General features: G+C 49.4%; 1 protein-coding gene across 7 annotated transcripts in view; it reads right to left on the bottom strand.

Moving 5' to 3' along the window:
* Positions 1–21185, bottom strand: part of PSD3 (pleckstrin and Sec7 domain containing 3) — a 463075-nt gene that overhangs the window by 6912 nt on the left and 434978 nt on the right. For 4 of the 7 annotated variants that reach the window (XM_031439999.2, XM_031440003.2, XM_064477401.1 and 1 more), the window contains 2 exons: positions 18933–19125; positions 9295–10023 (listed from right to left, as the gene is read on the bottom strand). In XM_031439999.2, coding sequence (XP_031295859.2) covers positions 9782–10023; positions 18933–19125 — 435 coding nt within the window. In that variant the 3' untranslated portion in view covers positions 9295–9781. Of the gene's footprint in view, positions 1–9294; positions 10024–18846; positions 19126–21185 lie in introns of those variants that run through there. The other 3 variants (XR_010377299.1, XR_010377300.1, XM_064477400.1) reach the window with 2 other exon arrangements.

The raw sequence follows: 21185 nt of genomic DNA, 5'->3' as shown, positions 1-21185 counted from the left end.
GTTCAGGGAATGCCAGGGAGACCGCCCAGGAGAGCCCAGCTTACAGTGGTGCCTGTAGAGTCGTTAGCTAAATAAATGTTCCTTGTTTTAAATCACAAAGTTCTGGGTTACTCATCATGCATCAAAAGCGAAATGATATGTATATATATATATATAGTCACCCCAGTTCTCATCAGCACTTGGTCTATAACCATCCCTGTGAACTTGAATGAGTCCCTTAACTGCTGGGGTTAAATGTTCAGAGTGAATGTTTTGTAAAGAGGTAACTCACAGTGCCCACAGTAGTTTCTTATTGTCGCTGTAATGAATCACCAAAAATGTAGTGTCTTAAAACAACCCAAATGTATCCCCTTACAGTTCTGGAAGCTACAAGTCCACAGTCAGTTTCACTGGCTCAAGTTAAGGCGTTGGCAGGGCTGGCTCCTTCTGGAAACTCCTGGCCTTTTCCTGCTTCTGGAGGCCACTTGTATCCCTTGGCTTCTGACCCCCTCCTCAGGTCACTGCAACCCTCTTGCTTCTGTGACAAATCTCCTTCCTCTCCGATCTCCTGCCTCCCCTTGATACAGACCCCTGTGATTGCATGGGTCTCACCTAGATATTCCAGTATAATCTCCCCGTCTCCAGATTCTTAACTGAATCACACATGCAAAGTCCCCCTGTGACGTGGAAGGTAACACAGGTTCCAGGACGAGGACTGGTGTCTCTGAGGCCCTTACTCTGCTACCACCTTGCCCGGGAACTCGGTGCATCGCGGGCGCTCACCTGGGTCCTGCAGAAAGAGAGATGCAGAGAACAGCTCCCACTCTGAAGCCAGCAAGTTGGACTGGAATGATTTCTGGGGATTTCTGAGCAGTAATAACTGAGTGTTACTTATTTCTGCGCTGCTACAGCTGCTCCCTACGCGGTATCTGTCACTGTCTGAGGGTAATACGGTACCCAGCATTGTCTGTCGGAGGCAGCTGTTTCCCTGGGCCCCGTCCTAAGCCAGCCCTTCAGCCAGCAGGCATGACATGTTCTATGGTCTGAACCCGGAGCAGTGATGCTGCAGGGAAGGCAGCTGGAAACGGAACGAGAGGGCATGTGTTAACTCCAATCTGGGAGGAGGGGTGTTCTAAATATAAACTGTTCGTTCAACTGACACACTGCAGAGCCATCACCCAGAGCCATCACCCATTTGCGGAGGAAGGTGCAGGAGAGGGCAGAGAATGGGAGAGGGAGCAAGGAAAGAAAAGGATGAGGGGATGAGACGTCAGGAGACAGGAGAGGAGAAAGCAAAGTGGGAGAAAGGAGAAACAGCTTGGTTTGAAAAAAGAGAATCTTCTAAAATACCAAACGGCAGGGGTACCACACGCAGGCAGCTCAGGCGGGGGGGGGCACCCCCTCAGCCCTCCTGCCGGGACCCACAGGCATTTGTGTTTGTTACCGCCCCATCTGCTTTCATGATTAATTGCTTTGAAGATGCATTTATCCCCAGTAGAAAAATATTGGCATATTAAAAATATATATATTTTTAGAAACAGTAAAAATGACTGCTTGTCAAATTCAAATTGATTGGGAAGGAAAACATGTGCTACTAAGGGAAAATCTTAAACCAAAACTCAGACTCTCTCTCCCAGGGGATCTTTGATAAAGGAGAAGCCAGTGAAACATCCCAGGTGCAGAAGACTCACAATGTGGATCAGAATGACAATGACAGTGACAATATGAACAGCAACCGAAGTTAGCTGAGCACTTACTGGGCCACGTGCCAGGCTGGCGGTTATATGCGCACTACCTCATTTGACCCTGAAATAACACGGAAGCCAAGTTCTGGACCTTCTTGTTTTAAGACAAAGGACCTGAGGTACAGAGACTTTCTGGTTCTCATGGGATAAGGGCCACTGTCTAAATTAGAATATAGCCACACATCCTACAAAACCACACAGATAACACAGATGTTCAAGTGAAGCTCCCCTTAAAATCATGCCTACAGCATGTTCTCCTCGAAAGGGGAAAAGAGGACTGAAACTGTAATGTGCTTGTAAGTAGGCAGAGAAGCATCTGAAACAAACAGACTGCTCAGAATCCGAGCCGAAGTAGAGAATCAGAGAGAAACCACACAGGAAATAGGAGAGAACAGTGGAGGACTGAGGGGTCATGGCAGAACACAGATAAAGTCTCCCCCAGGGAGATGGGGTCCACCTGATTGAAGACATTCTGGGAACAGCTCTGAGACCTGGGGATGCTGAGCACTGACTCAAAGCGCCCGGGAAAGAAAGGACTAGAAAGTGTTCAGAACTGGAGATGGCAGCTTGGGGAAGGCACCGTTCTAGGAGAGGGGGAGGCAGTTTAGAAGCAGGAGGCTTGGTTGTTGGGGGGGAAGGAGGAAGCAAGGGGTAGAAATTAAGGATTCTATACAAGCAAAAAGAAATCATAAAATCAAGTAAGATCCGAGGTTTATTAAAGAAATTGAACTTCATTACCCTAAGAGAAGGTACTCTGGGATTTGGAAACCTCAGAAGACAAGCAAACTCCTTACTCCTGACTTAAAAGATGGTCTGGGAAACTATAATGCATTTCAAATAACAGAAAATGGCAGGTCTTATATATATACATGTAAGAAGAACACAGAGCATGAGAATCTGAAAAAAAATTGTCCAGTCCTCTCCCAGTTTCCCCAAAGAGCAGGGGGAAACCTCACCTCTCAACCAATATCAAATTTCATAGAGATCCTTGAACAAAAATGTGAAGATATTAAAAATATCTCAAGATATTCCAGGGAATTTGGGAATCCAAAAATCGTTCCCCCAAAATAGGAAGAAATATGAGTTGACCAAACTCAGAAAAGATGTTAAAGGTTATCTCAGAACTTAAAATTAAGTTGCAAGGGGCACAAGGGAAAATATTTTATTGGAAATATAATGAGAAGCACTGAGGAGAGGAGTAAATATAGCCAAAACAATGAAAATAAAATTAGGGAAGGGTAAAAAGGATCAGAATATAAAAAGTAAGCAAAGAAGATTCAATAAGTCCTTAGAAAGTGGGAAAAAATAAACAGCACTAAACTTTAAAACTGTAATCCAAGGAAACTTTCTTGATCTCAAAGCACCAAGTATATACACTGAAAGTGTTACAGAAACCTGAATCCCGCTGAGAGACCAGGCAACACTCGGAGGGTTGGAGAACTCAGGTTTATTACGCCAGCAGGCCCAGAGGGGTTAACACTCCAAGCTCTGGACCCTCTCTGTAGGTTTACACAGGCTTTTGTAGGGTTTTAGGGTTTGATTAAGTAAGTTCACACCCTATGCAAATGAAGTGTTAGAAATGGACCAATCAGGCATGAGCTTTTGGGAAACAATGAAATTTTAGGGGTTTCATTTTCCTAGAAGCAAGCTTTTTTACAGAAGCACAAAAGCGGGAAGGCAATGGCCCCTTGTGGGTTTTGCCCCTTCAAAAGGACCAACTGCATACCTAGAAATATTGAACTGTTAATAGCCAATTACAAGGCATACTTCATTAAGACAATCAGACTCTGAAGATAAAAGGGAAAATTCTTTAGCTCTCAAGGTCAGAGGCTAAGTTGTTTACAAAGGAGAGAACATTACTTGGCATTAGACTTCTTGGCAGCAATACACAAAGCCAGATAAAGAAATTATATCTTTAAAAATGCAAGAAAATGTGAGCCAAGGAGTTTTAAGCCAAATAGTCTTTCAAATATCACAGGTATTGAAGAGGCTGCTACCGTGCAAGGACTCTAGAGATACAACATTCAGGAGCCCTGCCTAAGGGTCTGCTTACACATGAACTTCATCCAACCAAGCGATCACTAGGGAAGTTTTGGCAAAAAATATGTCGGTGAGCACTGAACTGACTTCTATATAAAGACCAAGACAAGCATAGGGACAAGCCTGGAGGAATAATATGAAACTTATATATTATGGCAAAGAAATAACAAAACCAAAGCCTGAGAGAGAAAGGAAAGGAAATGTAAAATAAATTTAGTTATTGCCACATAGATAATGGACTAAAAAAAAAAAATCAAATCAAATCGAAAATACTAAAGTTAGCCAAGGGCAGAGGAGACATTTTTATTTTTATAAAAAATCTACTACTAGGAGAAAACTGTTAAATACCATAAACATAAAAATAACAACACATTATCCAGAGAGCGAAAAAACAACTCACTGAATGTGAAAACATTTTTTTCCAAATTATGTATCTGATTAGGGTTTAGTATCCAGAATATATAAAGAACTGCTACAACTCAATAACAAAAAGACAAACAACCAAGTGGGCAAAAGGTTTAAATAGACAGTTCTTCAAATGAGAGCTACAAATGGCCAACAGCACATGTAAGACGCTCAAAGTCATCAGGGAAATGCAAATCAAAACCACAATGAGATGCCACTTCATACCTACTAGAGTGACTATAAACAAAAGCAGGGAAAATGACATGTGTTAGCAAAGATTTAGAGACATGGGAGCCCTCAGTTTATGGTGGGAAATCTTTGATTGCTGGTGGGAATATAAAATGAAACAGTTTGGTGACTCATCCGAAAAGTTGAACATAGAATTACCATATGATCCAGCAAGTCCGTTCTTTCCTGTATAACACAAATAAATGGAAATCAGGACTGAAACAGATACTTGCATGCAAATGTCCATACCAGTGTTATTAACAATGGCCCCAAAGTGGAAAAACCCCAAGTGTCCATCAAGGGACAAATGATAAACAAAATCTGGTACATAGATAACATGGAATATTATTCAGTGATAAAAAGGAATGGCTACAAGTCACTGTGCTGAGTGAAAAAAATCAGACACAAAAGGACATATATGACTCTACTTACATGAGTATTTAGAATGGGTGAATTCACAGAGACAGAAAGTAGAACACAGGTTAGTGCGAGCTGGGGAGAGGAGAAGGGGCAGTTAGCGCTTCATGGGTAGAGAGTTTTCTTTTGGGATGATGAAAAGGCTTTGGAAACAGTGCTGATGGTTGCACAACAGTGCAAATATAATTAATGCTGCTGAATTTTACAACCATCACCAAAATCAGCTCAACCCCTGACTTGGGTCAACTTACTTAAAAGCCTAGAAGAAAGACAGACATGACCATCTCCTGGCTTTTGGGTACTTACCTCATTTTCTACAGTCCTACAGGAGCTTTCTGGCTTTCAGCAACAACAAAATTTGAGACATAAGAAAAGGTAAGAATAAGAACCACGCTGTTAAGAGGGAAAACAATTAACAGAAGCAATCTTCGCTGTGACACTGATGTAGGAACTATCAAACAAGAAATTTAAAACAGTGATAACCAGCGTGTTAAGGTCTGCAAGGAGAAGGGTGGATGATACACTAGCTTAAATAGCAATTTTAGTAGAGGCAGAAATTCTAAGAATCAAATGGAAATGCCAGAAATGAAAATTGCAGTTACAGAGATGAACGCAGTCTTCAAGGGGCTCAACAAGCAGACTTGACCACCAAGGAGAGAAGCAGTGAACTTGAAGTTGTCAGTAGAAATCCCCAAACTAAAACACAAAGGAAAAGGAGTGAAAAGCCAAAACACAACCCAAACTCACAGCAGACAGGCCAAGAATGAGAGGACAACATCAAGTATGTAACAGGTGTACATACAACCCCAGAAGGAGCGAGAGAAAAGGGCAGAAGAAATACTTGAAAATATGATTGCTTCGACCTTTGATCGATCCTGGCTAGAAGAAGGGGGGAAAAAGCAGCTATAAATGATAGTTTGGGGACATTTGGGGAATTTTAATATGGACTAGATATCAAGTAATGTAATTTTATCTGTGTTACATGTCTTGAGTGGGATGGTACCTTGGCTACGAGGAGCGTGTCTCTGTTCTTAGGAGATGCGCGCTGACGTACGAAGGCATGAAGTCTCATGATGTCTCCAAATGGTTCAGGGGGAAGTCTTTTTAATTGTTCAGCAAAAATAAAAAGTTTAAGTGTTAATGAGTGAGTTATAGAAGGGCAATTCGGCAAAATGTTAGCCTTTGGTGCATCTGGGAGATGGGGTGTGGACCACCGACATCTCCTGCAGCGGGCCCCCAGCTGTCCCACCCTCACGCCCCCCACCACCCAGTGGCCACAGCCTTCCTGGCGCTGAGACGTGGGGCGTGAAGCCCAGCCCTCTGTCCAGCAGGGGACCCTCCCCAGCGGGTTCCAGAAGCAGGTCAGCTCCTCCTCTGCCTGGCCCTTGTTCGTACCTTCCTTTCACAGGTGTGGATCCCTAATCAACTGACCAATTCCTCGCAGACAAGCTGTCTCAGCCTCTGCTTCCAGAGAACCTGAAATGTGACAGGTGTTCACTGTACTATTTTTTCAAGTTTTCTCAAGATTGAGAAGTTTTCAAAGCAAAAAACTGCTGGGGGGAGAAAGACACTGAAGCACGTAGAGAAGCACTTTGCCCAGAGTCATGGAACAGGATTCGTGAACAGTGACGGCGGGGTCTGATCTGCGACTTTCTGGCTCCGAACTCGAGCTCCTGGCCACACACCACCTTGCTGCTCTGTGTGGGGCCGGCTTCCGACTCAGCTGTGAGCCAGTTATCCCTGCATGGCCTCCAGATCTGCAGTCTTTTTTTTTTTTTTTTAATTGAAGTACAATCAGTTTCAATGTGTCAGTTTCTGGGGTACAGCATGTTTCAGTCATATATATGCATACATATATTTGTTTCATATTCTTTTTCATTAAAGATATTGAATAGAGTTCCCTGTACTACACAGAAGAATTTTGGTTTTTTAAAAATCTATTTTATATATAGTAGGTAACATTAGCAATTCTCCAACTTCCAGCTTATCTCCTCCCACCCCCTACCCCCTGGTAACCATAGCTTTGCTCACTGTCTGTGAGTCTGTTTCTGTTTTGTAGATGAGCTCAGTGATGCCTTTTTTTCCTTCTTTACTGGGCTTTTCTCTCTGGGTTCCATGTGTCTGCTCTGCAGGCCCCCGCGCGCCCCTCCCTACAGAGGATATGAAGCAGAAAAGAACAAATCTGACTCCATTAGATCTGTTTCTTTGGCTTTAACCCTGTGCCCTGTTTTCTAGGCTTAGTCTTGTTAGCTCTGCACCTTTTGTAAAAGAATCTGGCCTTTAGCCTGAAATAGACAGGAGAGCCTGTTCTCAAGGCTCTGACCTTTAAGGATGTTAGCACTTTTATACTTATATAAAGATAGAAAGTTGCAGAATAGAAAATAACCTTTGTTTTGTTGGTTTATAGGGACACCATGGCCTGACCCACAGGGACAGCTGCAAGAACAAAGAACTCCTGCAGCAAGAAGTTTGCAACAACGTACCACATCCCCTCCCCTTTTTAGAATAAAAGGAGCCTAAATTCTGATTTAGGTGGGATGGTTCTCCAAGACATTCATCTGCCATCCTCTCGGTCTGCCAGCTTACCGGAATAAAGTCGCTATTCCTTGCGCCAAAATCTCGTCTCCTGATTTATTGGCCTGTCGTGCGGCGAGCCGAACGAGTCTGGACTCGGTAACAGGTGTGCTTCCCCGGTGCTCACCTTCTGGGTGCGCGGATGTCCTCCAGCCCACAGGGGTCACAGCACGCAACAAGCAGCAGCTTCTTCCCGAGCCCCCGTGGGCAATCTGTCCCACGAGACGCTCTCCCTGGCACTCCAGAGGACAGAGGTCTAGCACGTTCCAGAGACAGGCGTCCCGCAGTTTCCACTGGCCCAGGAGCACGGAGCCCAGCCAGGCCCTTTCCCAGGGCCGGATTTCAGCCGTGGGAGAGGAGCGCTCTTCCCTGGGCCCCTTTCTCAGCCTTAGGGCTGGTTTCTTCGTGTTGTATCTGCTGCTGCCTTCTGTGCTTTCCTCACCTCTCGTGTGCGGTTCCAATCCTCCGTTCCAGTTAGTCATCTTTCATGCTAATTTCTCCCTGTGTGTTTCACTCCCGATTGGACCCTGACTGATACAGTTAGCCCTGAGGTTGTGGGCTCAGACCTTTGGGCTCACATCCTGGTCCACATCACCTACATGTGACTGGGGGCAAGTTACTGTAAGCCTGGTCAGTAGGAATGAGCTTCCACGGGTTTGATTAACCCAAAGATATTGGCAAGGTCCTCTTTTGGGCCAAGAAAGGGTAAAGTCGGTGAGGGAATGCTACGCAGAGGGACCTCCTGGGTGGGACGCCAGGTAAAGTATAGGGTGCTCAGTTACATCTGAACTTCAGCTAAACAGTGAGTACTTTTTACAGCCTAATATGTCCCAAGTATTGCATGGAACATACTTACACTAAAAATGTATTGCTTTTATCTGAAATTCAAATGTAGTGGGTGTCCTGTATTTTATCCTGCAACCATACTCCTGGGGGACTGCCGGTAAGAGTTCCCTGGATACGCTCTTCCAGGCCGTAAAGGCCTCTCACAAATTTTGGCGGTGTGGCCAGAATGCTGCTGTACTGAGGGCAGAACTAACCCTCACCAGGGAAGGCTGTCTGGATGGGGCAGGGTGGGTTGTCCTCACAGCCAGGGTAGGAAGGAGGGTTAATGGGGGAGCTGCTCCAGCAGGGTCAGGCTGAGCCTCATGTGTCAGGCTGGTCTGGGGGCAGAGGGGAGGCCTGTTAGGCAGAGAGGGCTGCTTGGGTATCCCTGGCCACATGCACGGATAAGCCAGCCCCTGGCCTCCCTCCTCCGTGGAGACAGCTGAGAGGTGCAGGGACAGGGCACCAAACACAGCAGACATCCAGCTCCCTTTTGCGAGTGTGGGGGTGGCTGCAGCCTCGTGGTGACGAAGCTGTGGTCCTCAGCCTGTGCCCCCGTCACAGGGAGGGCACAGCTCCATGGCCAGGCCGCCCCGGCTCCGGCTCAGCAGGGCCGGGCAGCCTGGAGGATGGTGACCCCGTGCTCCTTGGGAACCACACTGCGAGCTGCTCTGAAGCTGTGCTTCCCAAGCCGCAGGCGCACCCTCCCTGGAGCTGCGGGAAGATGCAGACGCCCACCGTCTCCGTGGGTCTGGGAGGGTTTGAGGCTCCACAAGGTCACATCTCCAAGGAGATGCGGTGGGAGCTGGGAGAGGCCAGGCTCTCAGGAAGGGCTTCTCTAGCCATGCTGCACATCACAGTCAGTTCCCCAGCCCCGCTCCAGACCAGTCCGATCAGCACTTCCTGGGTGGGATGGGACCCAGGCATTTGTAGGTTTAAATCCTTGTGATGCCAGTGGGGAGCTGAAAAGGGTCCTACGCCAGTGCCTTGCGGGGCACACGCAGACATTCCTACTCCCGTGAGTGGCCTCACTGCTTCTCAAGTGTGAGGCTGATCGGAAAGGCAGTGCTGTTAGAGCTCTGACATCTGTGGCTGAAGACGGAAGTGGCTGAGGTATTAAAATGCCACAGGAGACCTGAGGAGATGGAGCCTGATGTCGGCCTTTCATCACCTGTGACATGGGGACACCATGGTGCTATGTCCCAGCATCATGGGAAGCGCCAGGCCGCTGAGTGCGCCCAATTTAAGTATCTGTACCCCTGGTCATCACTGTGACCATCCAGCCACCCGCCGGATGTCTCTCTTGGTCCTCAGTGTCCCTCTGGCCACCATGGGTGCCAGGCCACGTCGCAACCAGCCTGTGGGTGGAGGACCTGTGTTGTGGCAGCTGGAGGCGGGGAGGCTCTCCCTGCCACTGAGCTGGTGTGTTTCTTCTCGTAGGTTCCAGTCACCAGCCCTGGTCACCCCTTCGGCACGCCCTCTGATGTGTTCACACCCAGGTCTCAGGGCCAGTCTCCCGGGTGCAGGGCAGGTGGCTCACCTTCCTGGTCTCGGAAACAGTCCTCTCTTCACAGAGACAGCCCGAGCAGGCTTGCTGGGGGTGAAGGCTGGAGGCTTGCTCTCCTGTCTGTTTGCCACACGAGGCACCACAAGGGCTGCTGTTGACCTTGTGTAACCGGCTTCTTACTAACCGAAGTGTAAAATCGTGCCCGCTCACATCTTACCTTGCTGATCTGCCCCGTTTCTCTGCCTGATGAAGTTTTTTCCAAATCCTGAGCCTGGTCTTCAGTATCATCACCCTCTTCCCGCTCTGCAACATAAACATTTTTTCATAAATACTCACCTTTTGTAGCTTTAGTCAAGTTCTTAATTAAGATGTTGAACGGATGGGGCCAAAAGGCAAGCTTTGCCGCAGGATCCCAGAAACGTCCCCCAGCTTGACGTGGGCCTTTAACGAGCATCGGTCAAGTGCTCACACGCCACCAGCTGTACGGATGTCCGGGTCCTATTTCTCCACTTTGCCCAGACACAGGTCATGAAAGGCCACGTTCAGTTCTTTGTTACAGCTCAGATACCTGTCTGCTGCGCTCTTCTAATCCACCTGATCTTACAAAACTGGGCATGAACGTCTGACACGGTCTGTTCCCAGGAAACCAGGCTGGCTCCCACGTTATCTGCTGCTTCCTTCCTACTCGCACTGAAACGACGGCCAGGACTAAAGTCAAGGTCACTGGGCCGCCGCGTCCTCCCCAGTGCTGGGGTGGGGATGCCTGCCTCCCATTCGCCCCGTTGCTTACAGTTTTCAGTAAAAGGTGACAGTGACTCAGCAGTCGCATGGGTAAACCCCCTGGTTTACTCTTGGGGCGAGACGTGTTCAGAGTTGCTAGTTTCTTCATCGTAACACCTTAATGTGCCCTGCGTCTTAAGTTCCCTCCTGTGAGCATTCATCTTTTAGAAATGACCTCTATAGTTTCCTTTGGTTCAAATACTATTAATTGTGCAACAAACAATATGACAAGACACACGGAACTCCCAGCTCCAGAGGACAACCGGGCAAGGAGCACTGGAGTTTTGTTTTGGATTTTTTCCTGAGATACAACTGGCATATTACATATTAGTTTCAGGTGTGCAACCTGATTCAGTATTTGCACAAGAGGATTCACATTTGAGGGAGTTTGGGTGGAAGCCTGGGACCCCTCAGCCCCCCAGCCGTCTGTCCCCGAGGGAGTCACACCTCAGAGCGGCTGGTTTGGTCTCTGCAGGACAAAGTTCTCATTCATGCTGAGGAAGAGAGAACCAGCGGCCTTGCTTCAGAGAGCTCCCACCCTCCAACATAAGACACCCTCTCCAATATTCAGAAGTCAAGTGATTGGGCTGGAATTTGATTTTTTTTTTCCTTTTCCAAGTCAGCAGATGTGATTTTTGACATCAGGTTTGGTTTGGAGAGCACAAACGCACACAGTAGGCCCCATAAAGTGGTGATGGGTGATGCACGTGAGGGTGGTGCCGGACCCCCCACCCCTCTGCCTTGGTGACAAGTGCTGGCGTGGATGGGACGCATGTGGATTCGAAAGCCCCAGCCCTCCCTCCGCGGGGCCCCGATGAAGGCAGCAGGCTTCAGGGGGCGCACGGAGGTGCCGCCCAGCTGAACAAACTGGCTTTCTCGCCACTCAGCTAACTCCGCAGCCAAAGCTTCCTCGGCCAGGCCTGTCGGTGGCTTTTCCCGGGAAGGGGTGCGCTGGGCTGTGCTCAGTCTGAAAGGCACCGCTCTCGCTGTTTCAAGGAAATGCAAACGTTCCCTCAAACGATTGAAATTTGTTGGGTTTATTTCTTTCTGAAGTTTGTACATTTACATATATCATATACAGGTGTTAAATCCTTCACTATTTTGCATGATTTCTCTGACATAAAAACCATCTAAATGCAATAAATTTTGTTGCTGTCAAACAACAAATTAGCCCCAACTTATAAAAACACAGGAACAGTTATATCCAGGAACATGTACGCAGTAGAGAAATGTTATCTATAGATCACAGCTTCTACGCACGGCAGACGACTTACTGTCTACACGGGTTCGCTTTACTTGAACGACAGTGAGATGGGGGAGTATTTATATACATCTATTTCCATAAAAAATAAAGCAACTGTAAAATGTAAACTGAATTTCCAAAATATTCTTTAAACACTTTAACAATATCCACATAAATTACTGTTCCATTCCAAAGGCGGCCACCGCAGATGCCGTCCTTTCCGGGAGACGGCCCTTCCTTGGGAGGCCGGTGGGCGGGGAGGTGCGGGTTCCCAGCACAGGGACAGTACCGTTAGCTCCTCCCAGTCCGCTAATGCTGAGAGCGTGGCCACGGAGAAGGAGCAGTCTGCTATCTGATCACTAATCACTTGCACAATTTGCAAGGACACAAGGCACCAGGGCTGCAGGGAAACGGAAGGGATTGGTGGAGAAAACTCTGCAGGCAGAGGGGCGTGCCACTCTGCCAAAGTGTTTGAGCCCCGGTTAACAGGCTGGAACCGAGAGAGGCTGGCTTTACGGCAAAGGAGGCAAAGCACTGCCCTTCTGCCTGCCTGCCCTCAAGGCAGACGGCAGCGAGACCACCCATCCCTGCTTACGGCTCAACATGCCAGCTCGTTTCTTGCAAAGACAAAACCCAGGGTGCTGGCTTCATCAGGGCGTTTTCCTCGTACCTCTATTACGCGTCCCTGCCAGTGACTCAGCCCCCTCTGCAGGCTTGGCCCGTGAGGACAGCTGGGTTCCTGCAGCCCAGGAAGGGGCACGTGGACCAGGCCAGCTGTGCGCGTGGCTCCGGGAGCCCAGGAGGGGGGCGGGGAGGACAGACAAGCCCCATCTCTGGGCCATCAGAGGGGAGCCCCGGCCTGCGGCGCGGTCCTGAGCTGAGCTTCGTGCTGGGCTCCTCGGGGGCATCCCAGCCTCAGTGGGACTCCGAAATTCCTTCTTGTAAGCAACACTTCAGGATCTGAAGTTAAGGTGCTTATTTTTCTCACTCTGCTCGTGAAGGCTCAGCACTCCGCCCAGCGAAGGGACACCTGCCCTCACTCCCCATCTCCAGCCCCACAGCCCAGCGCATCAGCAGGTCAGACCCCGGCCCCCAGGCCTGCGAGCCACTGCCCCCTCCCGATGCAACTCTCACATAACTGACAACACCCACTGTGCACACGGTGCGAGCGTATGCACGCACACCGGAGGCCCGGACGTGTGCCTGTCCCCGCACACACCGAGGGGACAGTAAACTGGTCCTGGGGCTCTCAGGAGCAGACCGGCCATCCGCCGTCCCCCTCGGGTGGAAGCTCAGTGCCTCGCACGCTGCCCCGCACCCCCCACTTCAGTTGGTATAATTCCTTTCGTTCCTACAATTTCAGAAAGTCTCCTGGTGGCATTAAAAGTCAATGTGCATATGTACTTTCCACCGAGTAGGTACCATCCAGGCCAAATGGTTACTTGGCTTTCTATGAAAAGTCCAAACGTTTCAAATAACAAAGGCCCCAAAGTAAACTTTTTGATTTTTGCTACTCCTTTTGTAGACGATTTCTGAATCAGATGGAGGTTTTTGCAAATCACTACAGTTCTTAGAAGGAAACACACTCTTGTGGAACGAAGACCTTGCTGGACAGCCACAAAGCCAGCGCACCGCACGCCAACGAGGGTTAGGACGTAGGATACATTTGCAAAAATAATTTGAGACTCTAGAGTTCAATTAAAAACTTCAAGTGTCGCGACCACCACTCCTGCAGCCTGGGGCGGGGACGAGCCTCGCGCCCCACAACGCGGCCCCCCGAATGGGACACAGGAGCGCCAGGCGGTGTTCAGACACATACACTGCCCTCAACAACTCACTCACACGCACTCAGCTCTGCTGTAAATACACCAACATGCTGGGTAATAAAATTTTAATCTCTAGTTATCTATGTATACACTGTATGGTAAGCGGCAAGCTCAGACAGCTAAGGCCAGTGGCTCTTCTTTGGGGAGAGGCAGGGAGAGAGATCTCAGTATAAAAATATTGAAGTTTCAAGCTGGTCCATAGCCTGTCCTAAACTCCTTTCACCTGTGATGAGAGGCTGATTCGTGTGACCGAAGAACCCCGTCCTGGGGAGCCCCGAGCTACTCCAGCGGCTGGAGTATTTCCCGAGGTGCAGAGGCGAGGACGCGGTGCTCGGAGTGGTCTGAGCTACTGAGAAACGGACGCGGGTGTGTAAGTGACACCTGCCACTCACTGCGCTCTTCTGAAAGCTCTGTTTTTCTGGACTAATTACAACAATAAAGAACGTGTGCTTTACAGCATCACATTTTGTAAGAAGCCCCAAACTGTCAGTTTGACTTTAAGTGCTTTAATACTGAAATTGCTAAGAAAGCTCAGGCTGCCTGTGTGTGTGTGTGTGTGTGTGTGTGTGTGTGTGTGTGTGTGTTTCTTTCTGTAAATCCAAGTTATAATGAGCTACCCCCTCGGTACTGCACACAGTACCCTGAGATAGTTCAACAGAGTTAGTTCAGAGTCATATTTGCCCTGGTGATTCAAAGCTCAAAGACTAAATTTTCTAGCATAAAATCTTATTATTAAAAAAATTAATCAAAATATCCTTTGACTTTAAGTTTAATAAAACAGTACCACTATCCAGACTCTCAAAAACTGCATTATACACTCAGTCCTGTGAGGTTTTTACTTGCTTCTCATTCACACTGGTTACAGACACATACATCTGACGTACACACACTGTACACTGATGTACAATCTACACACGGATACACACAGGTACACAATTACAAACACCCACTAGGACACTGGCAGGTGACAAGAAGCTGTTGACATACGATCTACATGAATGTTCTCCAAAAGCCTGCGACATTACAGATACACATGTAAATTACAAAGGAAGAGCCACTGAGACTTAGGGAACCCTACTGCATATACGACTTAACCTGCAGTATTTTCTTGCTGCTGCCTTCTGGTCCGCAAACCGTCACGTGGATTCAAGTCTTTAGGACACTCGCTTTCTGAAGACACCCCCTGCAGGCACTGGCCTGTCACTGTCCAGGGCAGAGGACACCCACCTGGGCACAAGGAAAATGGCGATGGCTTTGGACCGAGTCCTCCCTGTGAGACTGAGACCCTGGGAAGCGCTCCGTCGCTGCTGGGGTTATTCTGTGGTGCAAGAGTGGCCGCTAAAGGCCTCTGGATGGGATGGCAGAAGATGTCAAAGGCCGATGGAGACACCTGTTGCCCCGGGCAGGCTGGTGGCCTGGGAGGAGAGACAGCCAGAGAGCTGTGGAGCCAGGAAGGGCCAGATGCTCCTCTGCCTACAGAGCTGACTGGTCTTTGTCTGTTGGAGAAGATGCTGTGGGAAACTTAAAGCCAAAGCCATGATGGCCACTCGCAGGGCCCAACGCTCAACATGTCCGGGGTGCCGCTTTGGTTCCGGTTTAACGGTGCTCCTCCTAAGGCAGACACCCTGCTGATGGGGAAGTGAAGGGGTCAGGGATCGCCCACTCCTGAAGTGAAGGACGCTGGCCGCCAACCTGCTGAAAACTTGCTCTGGGCCCCCGACAGCTAAACTACAGAGATCGGGACCTGCGAGCCTGAGACACAACCTGAGAACTCAGGCTGAGAGAGCCTGACTGATGACTCCAAGGAAAACTGCCAGAGAATGTGATTCCAATGACCACTAACTAAACCCACAAGAGCCCTGAGGGTGAGACCACGGAGAAATCTCTTTAATGTCAGTTTTCTTCCAACTGCCTGGGATTAGAGATAAAGGCGGAGAAGAGGTACAGCTCAGGGTCAAGCAGCCCCGCCTCCCTAAGGATGCCTTCCCGGCTCTTTCCAGGATGCTGGGAACAGCGGGCCAGGCCTGCACAAGGCTCCTTCCCTGCTGGCTTGTGTAAACCCTTCTCAGTTCTGTGTTTTGGCCACAGGGAGACCACCACCCCTAGCTTGGCCCCAGAAAGCCCAGCCAAGTTTTCTCTCCCAGAATGAAGTCCCTCGCATCACGTCTGACTAGGAGCAGTCCTCACCTTCAGGTTGGAACACAGAGGGTCCTGCACTGCTGACCCCGCCCTCTCTACCTGAGGGCCATGGGAGAGGTTCCCGGGATCTGGGACTGCAGAGCCACGGGGGACACCCCCCACATGCTGCTTTTGCTGAGATCAATTAAAATGTGCAGAAGTACTGCTTGGTTTAATCAGGCATTGCTAAGAGTCAGCAAATGATGTTTCTAAATAGCGTGCTTCAAATAATGTCTATGGCTGGCAACAAAATAAGGACTCTGCATGCTGGTAATCAAGTTTTGATTGCGAACAAGGAATTCCTGACACCTCCCTGCAAACGCCAACATGTGCGGTGAGGGAACCAACCCTGAAACCCTTCAATTTCATCCACAGGCCACTGCTTTGGGCAGTTCTGCAACAAGAGATCACAAGGTACTGTGACGACTCTCCAGATTTTCTGTGCTAAGAATTAAGTGTGTCTATGTGATGAGGAACAAGGACTTATCGGACAGAGAAGCATGTCAGGCCTCTGGCGCTGAGGTCTGGGTAAAGGGTGGGGGGCAGTACCTTCAGGAGGAAAGGAGCCGAGGGCTCCCCTGTACCGTGAGTTGGGCAGCAGCCTTGCAGAAGCTGAGAAAGGGAAGGAACATCTTCAGTGTCTCCTGATGAGATACCACGGGAAAAAGATGATCACAAAAGAAAACATGACTGACTACGGGCAAGAGCCTCAGAATCTCGTCAGGTGGGGGGCCTGCCTCGGGCGGGATGAGCTCCTGGCCTGCTGGGGGTGCTGACGCCAGACAGTACGGAGGCCTCGGGGGGAGGGGTCCCAGCCCACCCCCTAGAGGCGGGCTGACAACGTTGCGCCAGGGCAGCATGGGATGCCGGCTCGCAAACCACCTCTGCAGCTGGTCTTCAAGGTAAACTCTGCAAACGCTGTGTATGCACCCCAGCTCCACACGTGCCCTCCTCACCAGCAGCTACCAGCACGTCCGGAAGTCCCCGGACACGGCACTGGGGAGTCCTATGACAAGCACGACGCGGCCATGGGGCTGAGGCTGAGTGGGCACCGCAGACCTACCCCAAGGCCCAAACGCTGCGGCAAGTACCGCCCCACGGGAAGTACAAACTCTGAGTGAGACACGCGACGCTGCACACACGGACACACACAGGCTGTGAGCACACGCGTTCAAGCCAGCCAGGGACGCTCACTGTTCCTTGGCTCCGATGCTCAGAGATGACGCGGTCTAGGTACCTCTTTCCCCTCAGGAGAAAGACCTAGGCAGGAAACACGAGGCCGGCAATTCAGACTCTAGAAAGGCAGACGGCTCCCTTGCAGAAATCCTGGGTTCAGTCAGAAGCCACAAAAGGGACTCAGGTCCACAGGCCATGGTGGTAACCACCCTGTTTCTTTCTAGGTTTTGAAACAAATGTAATCACTGCCCTTACCTAAACAAGACAGAGGGTGAGAGGGAGTTTTCCGAAGGTGTGGCAAACCCAGTTCCCACAAGCCAGCAGCTGCACCCTTACGAGGGGTTTCTCTTTTCTGGGCACCAGCAAATGTGGGCATTCACACAGCTGAAGGAAGCACAGCCCTGTGCAAAAGCTGGTGCATCAGAACAAAATGCCGCTAGAAAGCACCAGGGGGCGAGTGCGGGCTTCCCAGACCCCCGGCACCACGCTGCCCACGCACGCAGGGCCCCTGATTCTTTGGTCAGAGTACCTGAACTAGTAGCTGAGTGCAACGCGAGCGAGCTCCTATGGGACAGAAAAGGGTGTCCAGAGTGACTGCGTTAGTTCTGAAGTGGTGCAGATTATAGGTTTAAGGAGCACAAAGTTTCAAGGTTTTAAAGTCAGAAAACTCTAGCTCGCAATGGGCTCAATTTTCACCCCCTGCCCTTCGTCAGTGAGAGAACGTTCTGTTTATCACCCTGAATTTTAAAGGGACCGTCCCTGGGCCAAGCTTGTGACTGTTCTGAGCAAATACAAAGACAGGATTTAAGACAAAGGGTTGACTTTAGGGGGAAGCTCGGTCACAGCAGAAGGAAGAGGCGGTGGAAGGGACGGACCGAGATGAGCAGACAGGGCGGCTCTGCTGGTGCCACCGGGAGGTTCATCACTTTTCCTTGATTCAGATACATTTCAAAGCATCACTATTCCATTGCCAAACAACTACAAGCAAAAACTGCTTTTTCCTTTCTTTAAGTTTTGCCTGGGTTAAGGGAAGAAAAAAGGAGGTTCCATTTCAAAAGTATTTTGTTAGGAAGACCCCAAGAGTCTCACAACCAGGAGACCACACGGTGCCCACAGACACAGAGGAACCTAACTCCCAGCGGCAGGGTATCGAGGGTAGATGGTTCTGGTTCCTTGCCCTGCGGGAGTGGGAGGACATACTTCCTGCAGACCAAAGACATGCCTGCTGCTGCAGCTCCCGGAAGAGTCTGCCACTATCCCTTAGAAAACAGAACGAACTCGCGGTCACCCTCCCTCAGCCTTCAATGGCAAAGGGCTCCACTTCCTCCTCCTGACCGGCTGGGCGTGGAATCGGCACTCAAGCAAGGAACGTGCCTCCTACATTCTCGGCCCCAAGGTCCTCGCGCCCCTCCCCTGCTCCCAGCAGGCAGGGCCTCAACACGAAGTGCTCAGACGCGCACACGGTGGCATGCCACCAAGGGACGGTCCTGATTCCTCACGCTCTTAACTGAACTTCTGCGCGTGCTCGATTCTACCTCTGTGACTGGGCGAGAGTTCACATAAAAAGGCTTATATTAACTCTGGCTAGAAGTTTCTAAACTACAAAGGTTGTCCAGTTAAGTGTTTCACAAAGGATTAAATTTTTAACCTTAAAAAAAAAAATGTAACAGCTGATTGAGAACACACAGAAACAACTGGGCAGAAAACCAGGGGAGAAGTGGGACAGAATTCACTCCGGAATCACGGTCCCCCCCCCACGAAAGGTGCATTAGTTACCAAGGAGCAAAAATCATCAAAGCAAAGAAATCAAGAGCAAAGAGACAATCTGTACAGAAACTAACAAAAATATACAATAGAAAAGGTTCCTAATGCACCATTTAGTCACAGACTTTTTTTTTTTTTTAAATATATTCACGGATTTACCAGAAAGATCTTGAAAAGCTCTGTTTTGCTCCACGACCAGCACTTCCTGGCCGCAGGTGGACTCTAAGTAACTTTTTGCTTAATACCCGGCGTTTCAGGTCGGTGGTCCTTCCTCTCTGACACGTTCCGCTTGACCTTGGCCGTGACCGGGGACGAATCTGGGTTCAGCGAGGGACTGGAGTGCGACTTCTTCAGGCCTGCGGGGCCCCCCCCGCTGCTATTCAGGAGCTCCACGCCCCCCTCTTTCAGGACACGGACGTATGTTTCATAGCGGGTTTTCTGTGGGGAGTCAGAGAAGAGGGGGTCAGTACCCGGTTCGCAAAGGCACAGTGAGCGCGCCCGGCCTGTCCCCGTCCCATAGGCTGGACCTCATTCCCCAGAGTGGACACAGGGACAGAAGACCAACTGATGGGCTCATTTACTGGGTAAGAAATGACAGACTTTCAGTTCTCCTTTGTTCGGAAGGAACGTCAGCTCGGCGTTATCGGCTGTCAGAGGGAGGAAGGACGCTCCCTGCACGCTCAGCACGAGGAAGTGGGAGCTGGGAGAGCCACGGCCTCTGGTCTGGGGACCGGACGGCTCTCTGGGCTCAGGCTCCTGGGAGCCTCCCTCCCTCGTGAGGCCACGGCCTCACCGGAGCATGGCTGGGACGTGGCTCGAGGAAGCAGTTCGTGGTGAACCCATACTCCTGTCCCCTGCAAGATCACCAACGCTTCCTAGAAGCTGCTCTGGGCTTCCTGCCACGGCTTTTCTGCTAGCATCACCGACTTCCCAGAGCACTGCGGCTTCTTGCAAAAATTCAGATTATTTTCTGATGCTTTTTCTCATTCTACATTTTTTTTTTAAATTAACTGTGTGTTGAGTGTCTACTGTGTCTTCAGCAGCACCTTGATTCGAACACTGTAGACGTTTTCTTTTTTCCTCTAACCATAATTGGTGCCGGCTTTTTTTTTTTAAGTTTCTATCCACGTCACCATATAGAACCATTAAATATCTATGACAAATGACAGCAGGGCTTCAGATTCTTGATTTGATAGATTCTGGTCCAATAAGTCTTTCAGCAAACTGCTTCACACATGAAGAGTTTATAGAAGGCCTAAAGTGCTTTATTTCTGAACAAAAGAACACACCACTACAAACTGTCCCAATGAAGACAGGTGAAGCCTGCTGTGACCATAGACCTTTCAAGGGTTCTTCTGGCCAGGCTCAAATTTTATATATGTCAGTGTTAAGTCAGTAATTATGAAGCTGAAGCTACTCTTTTAAGCTTTTTGTTTAAAAGTAGGGAGAAGCTGCTAGTGACTGAGCTCGCTCTGGGTGTGATGCGTGCACACGTGGGTGCCAAGCTCGGGCTGACGGTGATGACGACACTCATGGGGGGCCCACACGCTAACCTCGGGCCATTAATACCGCAACCACAGGGACCTGGCACCTTAGAAAGAGAGGCAGAGGTAAGTCCAGAGTCAGCGTCAGCAAAGAAGTGAAGCTGCGATTTGAACTCAGGAGGTCTGACTCTGGGCCCCACACTCTTAAGCTCCATCTCCCCCCTCCCAGGATATGAAAAAGCATAAATGCATGTGAGTGTGTAGTTCAGGGTGACCACTCTGACACACACTGGCTGTCTGGCCCTTCAAGAGCCATTCTCAACCCCTTTCTTCTCCTACGTTCCTCTCACTACAAAGGCTGATAAAACCCAAATGCTTACTTTCCCAGACCCTTCTGCATCTCAGATGGGCCCTGTGGTGGTTCGGCCAATGAGATGTAAGGAGAACTCTCCTGGGGTTGGGGGGGGCACTTCTGGGAAAGAAATTTTCCTTTCTGATATGAAGGGTAGGCTTTAGAGGAGAAGCCTTGGTGCTGGCCCCTCACTCTTGCGCCTCCCTTGACCTGGATGTGGTTCCCAAAGCTGCGCCCGTGACAGGGGCAGCAGGCACGAGGGCAAAAGGACAACACGCAAGGCCTGAGGGAAAAACACAGAGATCAAAAGAGTATGGGTTTGCGATGACACAATGAGCTGCATCCAACTCCAGGATCCCCTCCTGCCTCTAACTATCTTGCTAAGTATGAATAATACATATGCTGAGGGGTGAAGCCACTGTTCCTCAGGAATTGGTTTTTTCCCGTTTTTCTTCCAGTTTCACTGGGATATAACTGACACACAGCACTGTGTCAGTTTAAGGCATACGGCAAATGATCTGACTTGCACATGTCATGAAAGGATTACCACAAAAAGTTTAGTGAATATCCAACATCTCATATAGGCACATAACTAAAGACACACAAAAAATGTTTTTCCTTGTGATGGGAACTCTTAGGATTTACTCTCTCAAAACTTTCAT

This window comes from Camelus dromedarius, chromosome 22 (genome assembly GCF_036321535.1).
Source record: "Camelus dromedarius isolate mCamDro1 chromosome 22, mCamDro1.pat, whole genome shotgun sequence".
Lineage (NCBI taxonomy): Eukaryota > Metazoa > Chordata > Mammalia > Artiodactyla > Camelidae > Camelus > Camelus dromedarius.
Note: the sequence above shows the minus strand (reverse complement) of the source record. Positions and strands in the feature narration are given on the sequence as shown.